This window comes from Sceloporus occidentalis, unplaced genomic scaffold (genome assembly GCF_023333645.1).
Source record: "Sceloporus occidentalis isolate IW3139 unplaced genomic scaffold, rSceOcc1.0.p SCAF_30, whole genome shotgun sequence".
Taxonomy (NCBI): domain Eukaryota; kingdom Metazoa; phylum Chordata; class Lepidosauria; order Squamata; family Phrynosomatidae; genus Sceloporus; species Sceloporus occidentalis.
The window spans coordinates 7,965,517-7,983,993 of NW_028317010.1; the positions used below are offsets into that span (position 1 = coordinate 7,965,517).

At 36.6% G+C, this 18,477-nt stretch overlaps 1 protein-coding gene across 2 annotated transcripts in view; it reads left to right on the forward strand.

The window, feature by feature from the left end:
• LOC149299004 (ankyrin-3-like) overlaps positions 1-18,477 on the forward strand; it is a 138,309-nt gene that overhangs the window by 110,023 nt on the left and 9,809 nt on the right. Inside the window, exons 30-40 of one of the 2 annotated variants that reach the window (XM_089486694.1) lie at positions 735-942; positions 1,505-1,601; positions 1,902-2,130; positions 2,466-2,591; positions 3,166-3,288; positions 5,113-5,139; positions 6,584-6,665; positions 9,162-16,646; positions 17,166-17,240; positions 17,713-17,844; positions 18,199-18,345. In XM_089486694.1, the coding sequence (XP_089342820.1) occupies positions 735-942; positions 1,505-1,601; positions 1,902-2,130; positions 2,466-2,591; positions 3,166-3,288; positions 5,113-5,139; positions 6,584-6,665; positions 9,162-16,646; positions 17,166-17,240; positions 17,713-17,844; positions 18,199-18,345 (8,731 nt within the window). The remainder of the gene's footprint in view (positions 1-734; positions 943-1,504; positions 1,602-1,901; positions 2,131-2,465; positions 2,592-3,165; positions 3,289-5,112; positions 5,140-6,583; positions 6,666-9,161; positions 16,647-17,165; positions 17,241-17,712; positions 17,845-18,198; positions 18,346-18,477) is intronic. The other variant, XM_089486695.1, reaches the window with a different exon arrangement.

Consider the following 18,477-nt stretch of genomic DNA (forward strand, 5'->3'; position numbering starts at 1 on the left):
GCTCTAGATGTTACTTTTTTATTTTAAATTATGAGGAAATATTGAAACATGTATGTATCAACGTTTCAGTAATATCTGGTAATCAGGAGTGGCCCTAAGTGAAATTAGTTTGGGGACCATCTTCACTAGTGGCAATAATCTTAGATTAATACAAACCAAGGGACTCAACATGTGTTCACGGGTTTCTTTAAAAAAAAATGCACTATAGTATGTAACATTATAGTACTTCACAAAAACTACATAGACCCAACATGAAGCATTTCTGCAGGTTCTTTTGACACATCTTATTCTATTCACTTAAAAGCTAGGGTTAATTTGAACTCACTTCTTAACACTTGCAAAGTTTCTTGAACATTCACTAATATCTGTTGCTTGCTAGTAGATGCGAGTACATCTGACTTTGAATTTTGTGAGTTACAGGTGAGGGTATGCAAGTTAAAACACTAAGAGGGAACGACATGCCTCTTCCCACACAACATGTGCAATTGGGTAGAAGGGGAATTAAAAGCATAACTTGATGGGTTATAGAGCCCACCTTGCTCTCCAACTATTGATATATGTGCTACTAACTCAACAACCAGAAAAGCCACATTTCAGTGACATGCTTGGCTCAACTTATGGAACCCAGCCCTGTTGTTATCTGTAAAAGGAAAAAAAAAGTTATAATTTTATTCTATCTACTTTTATCTAAAGGCTGATTAAGTTTTGTAATTGTCGTTAAAAAAACTGAATAGGCACAGCCGGTACCTGATGAACTAGCCAAAAAAGTTATTGGAAACAGAGCAACTTTCAGCCCAATTGTCACTGTGGAGCCAAGGCGAAGGAAATTTCACAAGCCGATCACCATGACAATTCCAGTGCCACCTCCATCAGGAGAAGGGGTCAGCAATGGTTACAAAGGGGACACAACACCCAGCCTGAGACTCTTGTGCAGTATTACAGGTGAGTACACACTTATTCATTGTATGTACAAGCCAATGAGTTTAAAGTTACATTAAAGTACGTTGGATAATGCATTTAAAACCTGACCCAGCTATACATTTTATAGACATAAACACCAATAAATATGCAATTGTTTCTTATGAAACAATATTTAAGCATGCAGTCTGCCATATATAATGTGTACATTCTAATTTGCACAGGATTAAGGTATATCAATAAAACTCAATAAGTCTCTCCATCAAAGAATGTATATTAAAGTACTTTAATATGTATTTATTAAACATGTAAAAAATTAAGTTTATCACATGTCAGAATGCTGAACATATCTCCTCCAAGCCTAGGGTCCTCAGCAAAAAAAGGCAAGTTCATAGAATGACTTTGAACTGGGCACGTACCCTGTTCTAGGTAGTCTTTAATGCAATAATGAAGGCTTTTACTAGAAAAATACATGCCCCAGTTATATATTCCACTCTTCTAAATAGTCAAACATGGTGCTCTGTGTTTTCTTATACTTTCCTAACCAGTCTAACAAACCATTTTTGAAATATTTCCTTTATGACAGGTGGGACATCCCCGGCTCAGTGGGAGGATATCACAGGAACGACACCTTTGACATTTGTGAATGACTGTGTTTCTTTTACAACCAATGTCTCAGCCAGGTATGTGTAAAGACATTTGACATATTTCTCATTGAGCGCTTAGCTTGCATGAGGACCTTTTCAGAGGGCCAAAGTTACTGAATAATATTTCTAACGTCTAACATTAACTTGCCAATAACCAGTGGCACTACATATGCCATGGGTTAAGCGTTTGTATAAATACCTTGGCGGTAATTACTCATTCTAGATCATTTCACTCCAAATTGTAGACAAGCTAGTCAGATATTTGCTGTTCTGTTTTTTCCTGCCACAGCCCCCTTAATCTTTGTATTACATTTTGTAACATCATTTTCTGTGCAGGTTTTGGCTTGGCGACTGCCATCAGATCCCGGAGACAGTTAGTTTGGCAACCCAGCTCTACAGAGAACTAATTTGTGTTCCATACATGGCCAAATTTGTGGTTTTTGCCAAAATGAATGACCCAGTTGAGGCAAAATTGCGCTGCTTCTGTATGACTGATGACAAAGTGGACAAGACATTGGAGCAGCAGGAGAACTTCGAAGAGGTGGCAAGGAGTAAAGACATAGAGGTGGGTTTCTGATTACAGATAAAATTTATATATAGTCATTCCAAGCTGCATAACTTGAACTTCATTGGTTTGATGCAGGCTATGTTGCTGAAACTTGCTTTGTGTTGTCTGTTGTGGATAATTTGGGCTCCGTAAAGTTTATGGATATTCTGTGCTGGATAGTGTATTTATGGATAGTATACCTAATGTAAACTGTCCAGAAAGCTTTTGTAACATCTTTTGTAACCTATTTTAATATTCTTATTGGTATTGAAAATTAAAATTTCGAGCTAGGTATAACTTTCAGCCTTTAGGAAAATACTTACCTTTCTTACTGTTGATTGCAATGTTTATAGGTTCTAGAAGGAAAGCCTATCCATGTTGACTGTTATGGAAATCTAGCTCCTCTGACAAAAGGAGGACAGCAGCTGATATTTAATTTCTACGCATTTAAGGAAAACAGACTGCCATTTTCTGTGAAGGTAAATTGATCATATCACTTAATGTTATTAATTATTTGTATGATATCGTATCACATCTTCTGGCCTAAGTAGGGTTTTGTTCTGCACGCTGGAGAAGTATCTGTCCAGATGTAGGTCAGTAAGGTTAGCCACCCAAACTGGCTTTTTAGATCTTTTGATAGATCAGTTCAGATCAAGTCTTTTTATCAAGATGCTATATGAACAATCATTTTGAGGGGATAAACTATCATTAGTGCTCCTCATCACAAATCAGGACAAAATGTTAATTTTTTTTTTGCTACATTTTTTCTAGATCAGTATGGATCAACCTGTTATTTTGTTAATTCCAGAGATATTACTGGGTTTTCTTGTATAAATCAAGGAATCATCAGGAATTGGATGCTGAATACACTATAAAAAAGAGCAACACCAAACAGTTGTAACACTGAAGCCGTGTTCCCTAACCCCTCTCCCTAGGATGACTACACTGAAAATTATCATAATAAATGTTTAAGCAGCAAAACATTAACTGTGCTTGTAATGATTACATTTAAGTAAAATTTAATTTAAAATGTCATTTTCCTATTTCTTTTAGGTCCGTGACCCAAGCCAAGAACCTTGTGGCCGACTTTCTTTTCTGAAAGAGCCGAAAACTACAAAAGGCTTGCCACAAACTGCTGTGTGCAACTTAAATATTACCCTTCCAACTCAGAAAAAGGTATTTTTTCACTGAATTGGTACTACTATGTTCCATGGTATCTTTCTATCATGCTAGTTGACTGCCAGGTGAAAACCTCCTCTCCCATTAGGATCGATTAGGGTCATTTATAAGTAAGAGTAATATGTTAGTTTCAGAGGATGGGTTAAACTTTATAGCTTTTTTTGCAGCAATATACACATAAGAAGTTATTTTTTCCCAGTGCTCTTAAGCCATTGTCCCAATAATGATATTTCTGTTCTATAGCTTGTGAATGGGTGTTAATTATATATATAAATCCCCCAAATAAACTGCTTTTTGGTTTGACAAATATTTTCATCACCATAATAATCCCCGCTCAGCTCCAACATTTGTACAAACGCAAGTCTGCTGTAATGTAACATGGACCCATAACTTTCCAAAACATTTGTTTATTATGCATCTAGTTAATTGGGTTTTGCCGATTTTAAGTATATACACACCTATTAGAAATCCATATTTTATGTATTACATTGAAAGGACGTACTTAAGCACAAGAAACTTTGACTGGAAGCTCTAGATTTGAGTCACTGTGTACCCATCTTTCAAAACCACAACTATGTGTAAAACTATTTTAGTCCCTAAAATTATATAAATATATAATATATATATATATGCATTCTACAATGTTCTGATATCGTATGACCTCTTGCAACAAAGTGTTTGCAACAAAATAATTGTCAGTCCCTACAAAAAAGCCAAACAAAACAAAAATACAGTTATCAAGGATATAATCTGATATAGTTGACTAGTTAAAAGATCTGGATTTCTTTGTTTACTACCCAAATCCCTAGTTAAATAATTTGTAGTTACATAATTTGTAGCAAGTCCATATGTAGGCAGGTGGGAGAACTCTTGGAAGTCTGTACTGTGTAAACTATGTACCACCATGTTATATGATTATGTTGGGTTCACTTTACCTTGGCACAAACAATTCGGTTATCCTAAACATCAAACATGATTTGCTACAGACAGATTATGCTTTATTTGAGTTTATTTTTGAGTTTCACAAATTACTAAACTCCTCCATCCAATGTAATAGTCATTACTTGCACTATTATTATTATCTTTTATGTATATATTGCCAACAATTTACACAGCACTACTTACAAAACGTGTTCAAAGGGTATGACAAAACTAGAACTGACAAGACATTAGATTACTTTAGATGTAACTGTACATTTTTATTAAGTTAACATAAAAATAATTATTAATTAAATAAGCTTTAAGGGGCCCCTTCTTCAGATTTGGTTCTATCTGAAGAAGGAACCCCAGAAGTCCTGAATGCGTATATATCACCCAAGACTCCTATGTTCTCTAGTATTTTGAAACGGTATGCCATTTCTGGTTTTCACTTTTAAGGTGGTTTTTTTAAAAAATATATATTTTGCTTCTAGCGTTTAGAAATAAGCCAGAGAACGGATAACCTCTAGCATCACAGGTGCTATGGATTGTAAATTCCATGATATATAGTCTATATATATATATATATATATATATATAGCATGCTTCATAGACCACGCCAGCTGGAGTGTTTAATAAACTGTAGAGATATGTGTTGTTCCAGCTGTTTTGTTGGGTTTGTGTTTGAAATTGTTCAGTTCCCATTTTGTGCCCTTGTTTTAGCCCAGTAACCTGTCTTGTTAATATGATACTAGCATCTCCTGTCGACTTAACTTCTTGTGTCTTTGTTCATTCTGTGCTTGCTGTATTTCCTACCTCTCCCCCTTTAAATGTGCTAATATTCTTTTCCCTGCTGCCCACTATAATTTACCTTATCTCTGCAATGCATCTTGGATCCAAAAGGAAACAGAGTCAGACCAAGATGATGAGGTAATATTAATTATATATTTCCTTATATTATTCAGGATTAGACAAGATTCTCTTCTGTGAAATCTTTCTCATTGGCTAAATTCATCCATTCTTTCTTCAGATAAACACAGCTATTTATTATTATTCTTTGCTTAAACGTCAATGCAACTATGATTTTTTAGGACTCTGGTGAGTTAGATTTATGAGAAACTCATAAAGAAAACATTTCATCCATAACAACAATTAAAGGGCCAGCCCAATTTCAGAAAGATATGTGGACCTCCACAAGTCCCATGAATATACTTAATGAATGCTTTATCCTAAGAGAGGAACTTTCTGGCTCCTCAAAGGTCTCCCTTGTGGGATGCAGGTAGAAGGTCCCGCAGATGACGGTGGGTGGTCCCTCTGCCGTCAGCAGGGGCTCACGCTGATGTTGCGGGTGGCCGCGCAGACATCATTGGGCAGTCCTGCCAATGTTGCAAGACGCACTCTATTTTTAATGGGAAATGGCCAGGGAGTGGGACGTTCTACAACGCCACTCCTTCGACCCAGAGTTTGCCCTTAGTGACCCGGAGAAGTGGTTCAAGTCCCATTGAAAGCAGTATGGACTGGGCTCATAAAACTGGGGTTAGTTTAGAGAATGCTGAATATTCCCAGCACTCTTTGCATAGGCTAAACTCTGTGAATAAACCTATTTGTGTGCTTTCTGTGGATACCATATCAATTGATGGCCTTGCTTAGAATCATATGTGTTTTTTAAATTACCCAATATTTGCTGATTACACTTAATATTAAAAGCTAATTATGTTTTTGGCTATAGGTTAGTCTGAAATATTACTGAAAATAATAAACTAGAATAATTTTCAGAAATCACCCTATAGGGTACATGTGCTCATTACATGAGTACATATTATTTACAAGTTTTTGTAAAAAAAAAAATCTTTGAAGGAGCAATATATATTTTCTTTGTTGTCCTGGATTCTGGTCTGTTTATTAGTTATTTACTTCAGCATGAGGGCCAAATTACATCCCAGGAATATCCTCACACCCTCAAAAAGTGCAAAATGTATCACACTAATTAAATGTCTTCTTCCAAACCTGTACTATATAGGATTCTGCAATTCCCATTGTCACCTTTTGTCCATTTTGAAATTGTAATGTGAATTTTCTTTGTCTTTTAATGTAATATGATAATGTTAGAGAGAAGCCAAATGTTTATATCTTGTCATTATCGGTTAAATGTAGTTTGTGTGAATTGGTTGTAATGGTTTTATAATACAAATAAAATACAAAAAATATATGTAAAACAAATAAATATATATATATATATATATATATATATATATATATATATATATATATATATATATATATATATATGTGTGTATATATATATAGCTATAATTAGTAGAAACAGATTAGCCTGGAATTGTAAACACTTAGTTTGTTTTATTTTCCTCCGCAGACAGAGAAAGTGGATCGACGCCAGAACTTTGTGTCACTAGCCTTGCGTAAGCGATACAGCTATCTGACTGAGCCTGGAATGAGTGAGTTTGATAACACTTTAACAAAACTAATTATTTTTTTAAAAGAAGAGTTATCATTCTACTATCTTAAGCCTGAATTGTGTAAGCACAGCAGGTTTTTAGTTGTATGGATTAAATGAAGTATATTATTTGTGTGGAGAACATGGAAGGCTTTGCAGGTGAGTCACTTGAATAAAGAGCATGTCAGGGTTATTAACTCAAGGGCCATAGGCAAACAACATTCCAAGGATAACACAAAATGTTCTGTGTTTTACAACTGTAGCTGTTTAAAACGGCTTGTATGTTATTTATTAACTGCATCCTGTGAGTTAAGTAAGAAACGCATTATATGTTTTATAGCAGAAAATGAAAAAAAACATTTTTTAAAAGGTTGTCTTCTTGATGGCGTTACATATGCTGAAAAAAGAGCCAATGAGAATTTTGGTGCAGATCCAAAGCATCATCTCTGTACTAGATGTGACCCAGAGTCTCTGTGTGAAGCATTGTTTCTGTGAGTCTTTGGGTCACTTTCTTCTTTCTTGAGGCACAGGAGAGGCATTTGGTCACACCCACATCAGCCTACTCCATCCTCACTTTCCTCCCACTCCACACCCACTATAAACAACTAGCCCCACCCCTATGTGTGATCTCACCACTAAACCTTGAATCTCTTTCTGAGATTCTACATCACAAAAACATTTGTACGTCTGCCCTTTTGGGGTAGGGGTTAGGCCAAAACATTAGAAACCACAATTTTACTTGACGTATTTCTTGTAAACACTCAATTAAGTTACAGTGGGTTAAAAAGAAGATATCTGAGTAATTATTGCAATGTTTGCAATTTTTTGATGGGATTGGGCCCACTTTTAGATTAGACAGAAAGATACATAATATTAAATAATGTGGGGGTTTTTTTTACAATCAAGGTCAGAGTCATATAGCAGTTTGATTTAAAAAAAAAATTTTGTTGAGTGGAATTTACTCTTAAAATGCTTTGAATATAGTTCTTCAGTGTAGATTTAAAGTTTGGTTCATAAGGTACCTTAATAAAAATAACGTGTTTGTAATCTCCTAATACAAATTTAAATGGAAAAGGCCTAAGCTATTTGCATTGAGAGTTTGCCTTGGAATATAAACGTAGATTTAATATTCTGCACATCTCCAATGCATTTAGCAAATAGGTGGCATGCTCAACTTGTGAATTATGTGCGTTTATCACAGCAACAGCAGAATGATGCCATCAATGCACTCTTAAGTGAACAAATCCGCTAATTTTGGTTGATTTATATGTAAGATTTAACCAAGTATAAGCAAAGTCTCTGCATAAGGAGGTCAGTGTCCGGGTTTGTGGAAGTCATAAATGTATTTATTGGAATACCCACCACAGTTGCGTACTGCTGGATTTAGACTCAGACAGAGGCACTTTCACGTACCTGTGAAATTTTCATACATGTAGTTCACAAAACTCTGACTATGTGGTAGAAATCATTAACTCTTCTTTTAAAATATTATATGAATGTATATGGTGTGCCACAATTTCCGAAAAACAGTCATTTTTGAAAATATTTCCTTCTGACTGGTTTTGGGAAATACATTATAAAATACTATTTTCTTAATACATTGCTTGTTACAACATAACATTCCATGCACGCTTGTATACGTAACACATTTTTTTTGTTAACCCTGCTTGACCACATCCTCAAAAATACCTGTTTCATCATCAACCCAACACATGCTTTTGTTTTAAATCCATTACATTCCATGTTTTTTTTTCCCTTTGGTTATATCAAACATGAAAAAAAAAAAATGACAGCATGAAATAAAATTCAAGCAAAAATAATTTCTGAAAATAAAACCTCTTATTGGCTTTGTGATTGTGCAACAAATCTACCAATTCTGCATGGAAGAAATAGATTTGATCAATTCTCAGTTTCTCCATGGTTTGCACCGTACTTGCCTGTCACATAATAAATCGGATGTCTGCATGTATAGTTCTGAAGTGAAAGAAAAATGAAGTTTACACATTTATTGTTGTTTAATGAACGATAGTGTTTGTTACATAATGGTACAACCAGAGAAAGACAAAAAAGACTTACTAATTCTAAGCACTAACCCCACCGTGACAATGTACACTGTATTTAAGAGGGCAAAAAACTTACTTTATTATTACAAATCAGCACATCAGAAAGTCAAAAGACAGTTTCAGTAGCTCTTTTCTTTTTTCTGTAAATACGTGTAGTTTTCTGTCTTCCATCTTTTGTGGTTTTGGTTTCCATTTGCTTATTGTTCTCCATTTTACGTTGCTTATGTCCGTGGCTCATTTTCATATCAAGGATATCTTCTTATTTCAATCCCCGCATCATCATCTTCACCATTATTCTGACATAAAAAACAGTTGTACTTGCTTTTAAAATGTTATAAACTTTACTGACCATTTTTTTCTCTGGTCTCTCTGTTTTTTTCAATCATTTTTCGTTAATTTTGCATTTAATTTTAATTTAAACCTGAAAGAACCAGTTGATCGGAGCGCAGGACCAACAAGACCAGTACCTGCTACTTATTCATACAAGCCAGGCATTCCAACAAGACCATACCAGTCCTGGACCACTGCTCCAATCACAGTGCCCGGACAAACTAAATCAGGCTTTACTTCTCTGTCAAGCTCCTCCTCTAATACCCCATCAGCATCCCCATTAAAATCAATTTGGTCGGTCTCCTCTGCTTCTCCGATAAAATCCACACTAGGAGCTTCTACTACATCGTCTGTTAAATCTGTCAGTGATGTAGCATCTCCAATTAGATCATTTCGGACAGTATCATCTCCAATAAAAACTGTTGTGACGCAGAGTCCATATACAATTCAAGGCTCCACTGGTTCTCCAATTAGAGCGCCTACATTAGCTGATACTTCAGCCTTCAAAGGGCTTTCAGCAGCCTCTGTTTTTTCCTCCAGGACTTCTCCGGTTTCCACTGCTGGGTCCCTCTTAGAAAGATCATCCATTACAATGACACCTCCAGCATCCCCTAAGTCAAATATTAATATGTATTCTTCAACTCTACCATTTAAATCAATCATTACATCTGCAGGGTCACTTTCATCTTCACCTCTAAAGTCCGTAGTTTCGCCTGCTGTTGCTTCCTCAAAAATAACTCCGGTGCCTTCCTTGTCTTCTCCTTTAAAACTGGGAAATGTGCCCAGGGAAGTTGGTTTGGTAAATGGGTCTGTGTCACCTTTAAAGTACTCACTGTGCTCAAATTATATTAATGGATCTGCAGTCAATTTGCAAGATAAAATATCCACAGTTACAAAATCTGTTACGTCAACTGTTAATACTGCTCTGGAAACACCAGAGAAAAATGATACTGATCCCACTGCAACTCAAACATCATATTCACCTCTCAGGTCATTCCCATCAACATCTTCAGCTTTTCAAACTATTCGAGGTCCTGCAGCTTGTTCAGTCTACACAACCTTTAGATCTACGCTGTCCTCTACTACCTCGTCTGTGACTTCTCAAACAATAACTGTGCCGGTGTATTCTGTAGTTAATGTCTTATCCGAGCCAACTATAAAAAAACTCTCAGAGTCTGCTTCTCTGACAAAGTCGGCAGCCGCCCTGTTATCACCTTCAAAAGTTTTATCGACAGACACACCTACCCAGTTCAGCCGGATTTCCTCTCCTGTAAAAACACCTTTATTTCTGTCAACTGCGGCTCTAAAATTAGCCACAACATCACCATTATCTTCCAGTCAGGAGATACTGAAGGATGTTGCAGACATGAAAGAAGATTTAATGAGAATGACAGCAATTTTACAGACTGATACATCAGAGGACAAATCATTTCCCCATGAATTGATTAAAGAAGTCAGAATTGAGGATGAAGAACCTTTTAAAATTGTTGAAAAGGTGAAAGAGGACTTAGTAAAAGTAAGCGAAATTTTAAAAAAAGATGGCTTCATGGAAGGTAAATGTTCAGGTGATCAGGATCACTCATCAGATGAGGACTGGGTAGAATTTAGTAATGAGGAGCTTGAAGAAGCAAGACAGCGTGCCAGTATGGGCATACCAACTTATGCACCTGAGAGAGTAGAGATAAGAAATAGAACTATGTCTGAAAAAGACTATAATTTGACCAAAGTGATTGATTATTTGACAAATGACATTGGGGGGAATACATTTTCTAACTTAAAATACAAATATGATGATGGGAAAAAAGAAGGGGAGGAAAGACAAAAAAGAGTTTTGAAGCCAGCAATAAATCTGCAGGACCATAAGCTTAAAATGCCCCCCTCTTCAATGAGATCTTCAGCTTCAGAAAAGGAATTATGTAAAATGTCAGATTCCATTTTTGGAACAGAAATGATTTTAGAGTCTCCTGATGATTTTTCACAGCATGAGCAAGACAAGAGTCCTTTGTCAGACAGCGGGTTTGAAACCAGAAGTGAAAAGACTCCATCAGCCCCACAAAGTGCAGAAAGCACGGGTCCTAAACCACTTTTCCATGATGTTCCCATCCCACCAGTTATAACAGAAACACGAACAGAAGTAGTCCATGTTATCAGGAGCTACGAGTCTTCCAATGGGGACCTTCCTGAATCGGAAAAAAGTGAAACACCGCCCTCAGAGCCAACCTTTATAGAGCTTGAACAAAGTCCTACTGGGTCATTAAAAGTAAAAAATAAAGCATTCCAGATAAAGGCTGGGAATGAAGAAGATGACCACAAATGTGTTATTGGCAAAGGTGTATGTGTTAAAGAAGAAACCCATATTACTACTACAACTAGAATGGTTTATCATACACCCCCATGTGGTGAGACCAAGTCAGAAAGAATTGAGGAAACAATGTCTGTTCATGACATAATGAAAGCTTTCCAGTCAGGCCGTGACCCGTCTAAAGAGCTTGCAGGTCTTTTTGAGCACAAACCATCAAAAGCGTCAGATGTTCAGAAGTGCACAGACACATCACAGCAACACTCTGAGAGAGACACCAAAATGAAACCAAAACTGGAACGCATAATTGAGGTGCATATTGAAAAAGGTAACCAAGCTGAACCTACTGAAGTCATTATTAGGGAAACCAAAAAGCACCCAGAAAAAGAAATGTATGTGTACCAAAGAGACATAAGTCAGGGAGGTGCAGTGACAGAAAGAAATAACTTTTTTACATGTTCAGATGATCAAGTGCAGGCAGAAGAAGAGGAGCTCACAGCTGAAGAGTCTCTACCATCTTACCTAGAATCTTCAAGGGTAAACACCCCAGTATCTCAGGAAGAAGATAGCCGTCCAAGTTCAGCCCAGCTTCTATCAGACGAATCATATAAAACACTAAAATTATTAAGTCAGCAGTCTGTAGAGTACCATGATGATGAGCTTTCAGAACTACGAGGAGAATCTTACCGATTTGCTGAAAAAATGCTCCTTTCTGAAAAACTAGACATGTCGCATTCTGATACAGATGACTCAATAACAGATCATGCTTTGCTCCTTGGCTCAGACTTACAGCGGCATGACAAACAAGGCAGAGGAAAAATGATCATTACTCCTAAAAAAGAAATCCTTTCAAAATTGTACAAAGATGTTTCCGAAAATGGTATAGGTAAATTATCAAGTAATGATTCTTTTGATAAAGTTACAGTGTTGCACTATGCTGGAGATCCCAAAAGCCCCAAACATGCTATGTGGATGCGCTTCACTGAGGACAGGCTAGATAGAGGTAGAGAAAAGTTGTTGTATGAAGACAGGGTCGACAGGACTGTTAAAGAGGCAGAGGAAAAATTGACTGAGGTATCACAATTCTTTCGGGACAAAACTGAAAAACTTAATGATGAATTACAATCTCCAGAAAAAAAGCCCCATAAAATGAAAGGTAAAGAATTTGCTTCTGGTCATAGTTCTACTAACAGTAGCCCAGAAAAAGTACTGGTTACAGATCTGAGGACATCCAGTGAGGACTGGAGTAAAATGCATCAAATTACTCATGATGGAAAATCCATTGCCAGGGTCGATGAAAGGAAAGCCACCAGTTTGCCATGTAGTCCTGAGAAAAGGCTGTTCGAAGAAAAGGCAGATGAGGCTAAATCAGGCTCACAATCTGGTTTTCAATTAAAACAATCAAAGCTCAGCTCTATAAAACTAAAATTTGAGCAAAGCATAAATTTGAAAAGTAAAGACAATGTTCAAGACGAAAAAAAACAAAACAGCCCATCTAAAATTCCAGTTAAAAAACTACAGGATAGCCGACTGCCATTTTTTCAATTTCAGACAAGGGAAAAGCAACAAAAAGCCACAGATGAAACCAATGGAGAAATAAATCTGCTCAAGGATTCTATCACTGAGGCAATTAATGAAGAATGTTCCAAATTCAAAGAATTCATTAAAAGCAATGGTGGATTCATAGATAACAAAGTTGAAAAGACAAGTGTAGGACAGAAAGACCACTTGTCTGATGCACAAATTCAAATATCTGATGTAAGTTCAGCAGTATCCTCATTGTCAACAGACAAAAAGATTTACAGAACATGGGAGATGTCCGGACAAAACAAAACACAGAAGGAAACACTTTCACATGTTGTTATACAAGATAAGGAGATGGTTAACAGTGGTTCTCATTTTCCAGTTGATGAGGCTGAAAACGAGCAAGCTGCTTCCAGAAATGGTTTATGCTCAAGAGAGTTTAAAGATAGCTGTGTTAAATCTCCTTCAAAAAAAGTTCTATATACTGAACTTGCTTGGAAAGAAGGAGGATACACAAGTGATCCTCAAAAACAGGAATTGGTAAATTCTTCACACATTCCTGTCCGAGTTACTGAAGACAGGAGAACATTTCTCGGTGCTGATGGCCCTAATAGCCAATCAAAACTGCAATCTGAATTGACAAAACCAACAACGTCAACAATCCTTAAACCTGACATACTGCATTCGGCTTTCGTGGCAGGTGAAAACAATAGGCGTTCCGATGTAAAACTCCATCAGGCTCAGTGTTACTTAGGGTTATCTCCTAATGAGGATTCAGAGATATCTCCTGTTAAGTCCCCTGATTCTTTAGAATGTAGTCCTGTTAAAGAATGTTCATCTGGGACACATGATCGTGTTGAAATAGGTAGAAACTATTCAATAGCCAGAACAGAAGTTTTAAAAGAAATCAAAACTTTACCAGTTTATGTCAGCATTGTGCAAGTAGGAAAGCAATATGAAAGAGAGGAGCAGCAGGGAGGCATTAAAAATGTTAGTCAGGAGAGTAGAACAATAGAAGAGACAAAAGGGACTCTTTTTACTGTTAAACCACAGAAACAGCCACCATCCCCCCAAGGCAGCCCAGAAGATGATACCCTGGAGCAAGTATCATTTATAGATAGTTCAGGCAAAAGTCCTTTAACCCCAGAAACCCCTAGTTCAGAGGAAGTGAGCTATGAATTTAACTCTAAAACCCCAGACTCGCTCATGGCATATATACCAGGAAAGCCAAGTCCTATACCTGAGGTATCAGAGGAATCAGATGAGGAAGAAATAGTCAAATTACCTTCTGTTGCAGATATGCAGCATAGTGATATTATACAATCTCTTAATGTTAATAAAGATTTGACCAAAAGATCAAAAGACAATAGGGTGGCATATATTGAATTTCCACCTCCCCCTCCTTTAGACACGGAACAAAGTGAGTCTAGAAGAAAGAATCAGGACAATTCCACTGACAGCGAAATAGAATTGACGGAGGTTAATCTGCAAGATGATCATGACAAACTTCTTTCAGCTGAACCTGTGATATGGGTACAGCCACCTTCTCCTGTCCCCCCTGAGTTAGATATGAGTGATTCAAGTGATGATGAATCAGTTATCCAACCTTTTGCAATCAAGAAGTACACCTTTAAAATAAAAGATGAGGAGGTAAAGGAATGCTCAAAAATCAATGAGAATGGAAAACAAGCTCATGAATCTGAAATAGGTTTGAATTCACCACCTAATGATATAGAACAAAATGGTAACAACGATCAATCGATCACAGAGTGCTCCATAGCAACCACTGCAGAATTCTCCCATGATACGGACGCCACTGAGATTGATTCTCTTGATGGCTATGATTTGCAGGATGAAGATGATGGACTAACAGAAGGAGATCCTAAACTTAGCCACCTCCAAGATGTTGAAATAAAGAAGGAACCATGGGGTAAAGAAGGTGTTCTAAAACATAGCGATCGTAGCTTTAGCCAAAGTAAGCTTGAAGTTATCGAAGAGGAGGACAAAGTAGTAATTGAGGAATATAAGCCATGTAGAAAAATCTCAGACGAAAAGAAGGGTGATCAAGATGATAAAAAATCAGGAGTACATTTTTTTACTTTGGAAGGAAGGCACCCTGACCGAACAGTATTTCCAGATACATACTTCAGTTATAAAGTAGATGAAGAATTTGCAACTCCTTTTAAAACAGTGGCAACAAAAAGTTTAGACTTCGATCCTTGGTCCAGTAAAGCTGGGGATGATGATGTATTTGAAACAAAATCCAAGGATGAAGAGCCAAAGCCTTTCAGTCTGGCTGTAGAGGATAGATCACAAGCAACCACTCCAGATACAACTCCTGCCAGAACCCCTACAGATGAAAGTACCCCAACAAGTGAGCCCAATCCCTTCCCATTTCATGAAGGGAAGATGTTTGAGATGACACGCAGTGGTGCTATTGACATGAGCAAGCGGGATTTTGTTGAAGAAAGACTCCAATTTTTTCAGATTGGTGAGCATAATTCTGAAGGGAAGTCAGGGGAGAAGGGGGAAGGGGACAAAATTACCACCATCACACTTCCACAGTCAGGGGACATCTTGGTAGAACCCATCCTAGGGAATACAGTAGAGACCACGTCAGCTGAACATACTACTATCCAGACCAGTGGAGATTGTCTTGATGGAACAAATGGTAATATATCATTGGATAAGTCATCATCGAATACTACCACTTCTAAAATTGACCCTAAATTGCGCACACCAATAAAAATGGGCATATCTGCCTCAACCATGTCCACAAAGAAGGATGGCACTGGTGAAGTGTCTGATAAATTAGAGACTTTGCCGAGTCCGCAGAGTTTAAATAATGATAACAAAGCTGCATTTACAAATCTATCCAGTAGTGATAATGTAAGTAGTCACATAGAAATACATGATTTACAGGCTGAAAATTATAACAACAATAATAACTTAGATTCTTTAATTTTAAATATAAATAATAATGCAATTAATCTGGTACTTACTAAGGAATGTGAAACTAAGCCTGTAAAAAAGGTCAGCAAAATGACAGGTAGTACAGGTAAGGGAGTAGAAGTATCTAATCAGTATATTGATAGGGATAAGAGAAGTATACACAGAGGTGACCAAAAACCAATAGAGCCTGTAGGGAATAGGCCAAGATCCAAACTACCTATTAAGGCAACACCATCTAAATCACTAATTTCTAACCAGGTTAGTAGCACACGCGCCTTGGTTACTAAAAATAAATTGCCAAGCAAGTGTGAGATACAGACAAAACTTGATAATACATCAAATACAGAAGTAAAATCTAAGATTCCTGTAAAAAACATCAACAGATTGAATCCACCAATGCAAAAGAGATGTATACCAAAACAGAAACAGACAAATACAGAGAAGGAAGCAGTTAAGCCAGCTCCTTCAAAATTACCCGTAAAGGTAAGATCTCCACCGAATTCCACTCCACCAGCCAAGACAAAGAAGTGTGAGTTTAGTGAGGTTTGTAAACATTCTATTGAATATTTTAAGGGAATTAGTGGTGAGACAATAAAGCTTGCGGATCGTCTTTCTGATGAAGAGAAGAAAATGCAAACTGAGATCTCTGATGATGAAGACAGTACCTCAAGAAACACATCATTATCAGAAGTCACTCAAGTGTCCCAGCCTTCTGTTACTTCGAGGTCTGCTAAAGACATGAAAGTAGACGCAGCATCTTTAAAATCAAAGATTGAAAAGACCGACAGTGAGAGAAGGAGCAGTAGAAGGACTGGTGAGAATAAAAGGCAGTCAGGTTTTTGGAGCTGTAAAAGCTCACATCGTGGAAATCCAGCCTAGTTTGTAAACCTCTCGACTTGTTGACCTTAGTGCATGAACTGTCGTGATTGCTTGTGGAGTGACCTATGTTAGTTTCCATTCTTTCATTGTCATCTGTGTCCTGTGTCTTATACTTCTTGTTTTTTTTTATTTAAAGTTACACTCTAGTGAGTTAGAGAAGCATGCAGAAATTACACCATAGAGAATACATTACACCACTCCTTCACTACCACATCATGTAAACTTGGCATGTAGTTCCATTCCAGAACTTTGCACACATATTTATATTTATACTTCTACTTCCTACACGTACAAAGTACAAGCTGTAATTTTTTTGTAATAAACTTTTTTTTTTTGTAGCTCACTAATCATAATAAATTTTCATAGAATAGCAGCACTAGACATTTTCTATTAATTCTACACACATAAATAAGGTAACGTGACTTAGGTTTAATTGTGGCTTTGTAAATTGCAGGTCCTCAGAGCCCATGCGAGCGCACTGACATAAGGATGGCAATTGTTGCCGATCATTTGGGTCTTAGCTGGACAGGTAATTGTATTTGGAATATTTATTATTTTCTTTATTTATACAGTGTCATCGTTCAATCGGGCACTACAATCTGTAGAACTAACAAGTAGGCATCACATAGCAATTTGGGCTTAAAGTAAACTATAGTGTAAAATATACGTGTAAATATACAAAAATACTAACATTAGTAATATTAATGACATTAACAAAGAGACAAATATATTTTTACAAGTAGATTTTTTTCCAAATTTTGTTTGCTCGCAATACCACTAAAATGTACAAATTCTTTCTCAACATTGCTCAAAAGTATTTTAATATGAAGTGAAAACTATTTTCCATGGGGGAATTTTATTTTCATGGTCTGTGGATCCTAATTATTATCATGTATAGCCATAGAAGAAACACAGTCCAGCTTATGCTCTTTGGTTTTTCATATTTTCTTTTTAAAATGAGTTTCTGGTATCTTGCTAAGCAAAATTGTTTCAATTTACAGAACTGGCCAGAGAATTGAATTTTTCTGTCGATGAAATTAATCAAATTCGTGTTGAGAATCCAAATTCTTTGGCCACGCAAAGTTTTATGTTGTTGAAAAAATGGGTCGTAAGAGATGGAAAAAATGCGACAAGTGAGTATACAAAACCCTTTCACAACAAGGTGAAAACTTTGTTTTGTTTGTTTATGTGCAAGAATGTTTGAATTCCCTCAGTGTATTACCCATTATATTTAAAAAATATAACCTAGAATAATGTGTGAAGTAATAAGTGGTTCCATATTAATAGCAAGGCCTTACCAACCAAGCATGGCGGTGATACCTCATAACAGGATACGCATCATCACTAAACCATAAAAGTACCTCTTTTCACCTTTGATAAGCTAGCCGGAATAAAATATTAAACAATTTAGAGTGCACGTGTGCGTTTTTAAAGCATTTATAATGTGTTTTATTAAAGAATCTTATCTGGTTTTCTTTCCCCTTTAGCTGATGCCTTAACCAATATTCTGACAAAAATTAACCGAATAGATATTGTGACATTGCTGGAAGGGCCAATATTTGATTATGGAAACATTAGCGGCACCAGAAGTTTTGCAGATGACAACAACCTTTTCCATGACTCTGCTGTTGATGGTAATGGAAGATTTTTTATATTTTTCTAACATGATGTTGCTTCGTTGAGTGGACTCCCTCACAGCCGTGTTGGCTAGTGTCTTGTTTACTGGCCTATCACGTGGTTTCTGCAGCTTTAACACACAAATTGTT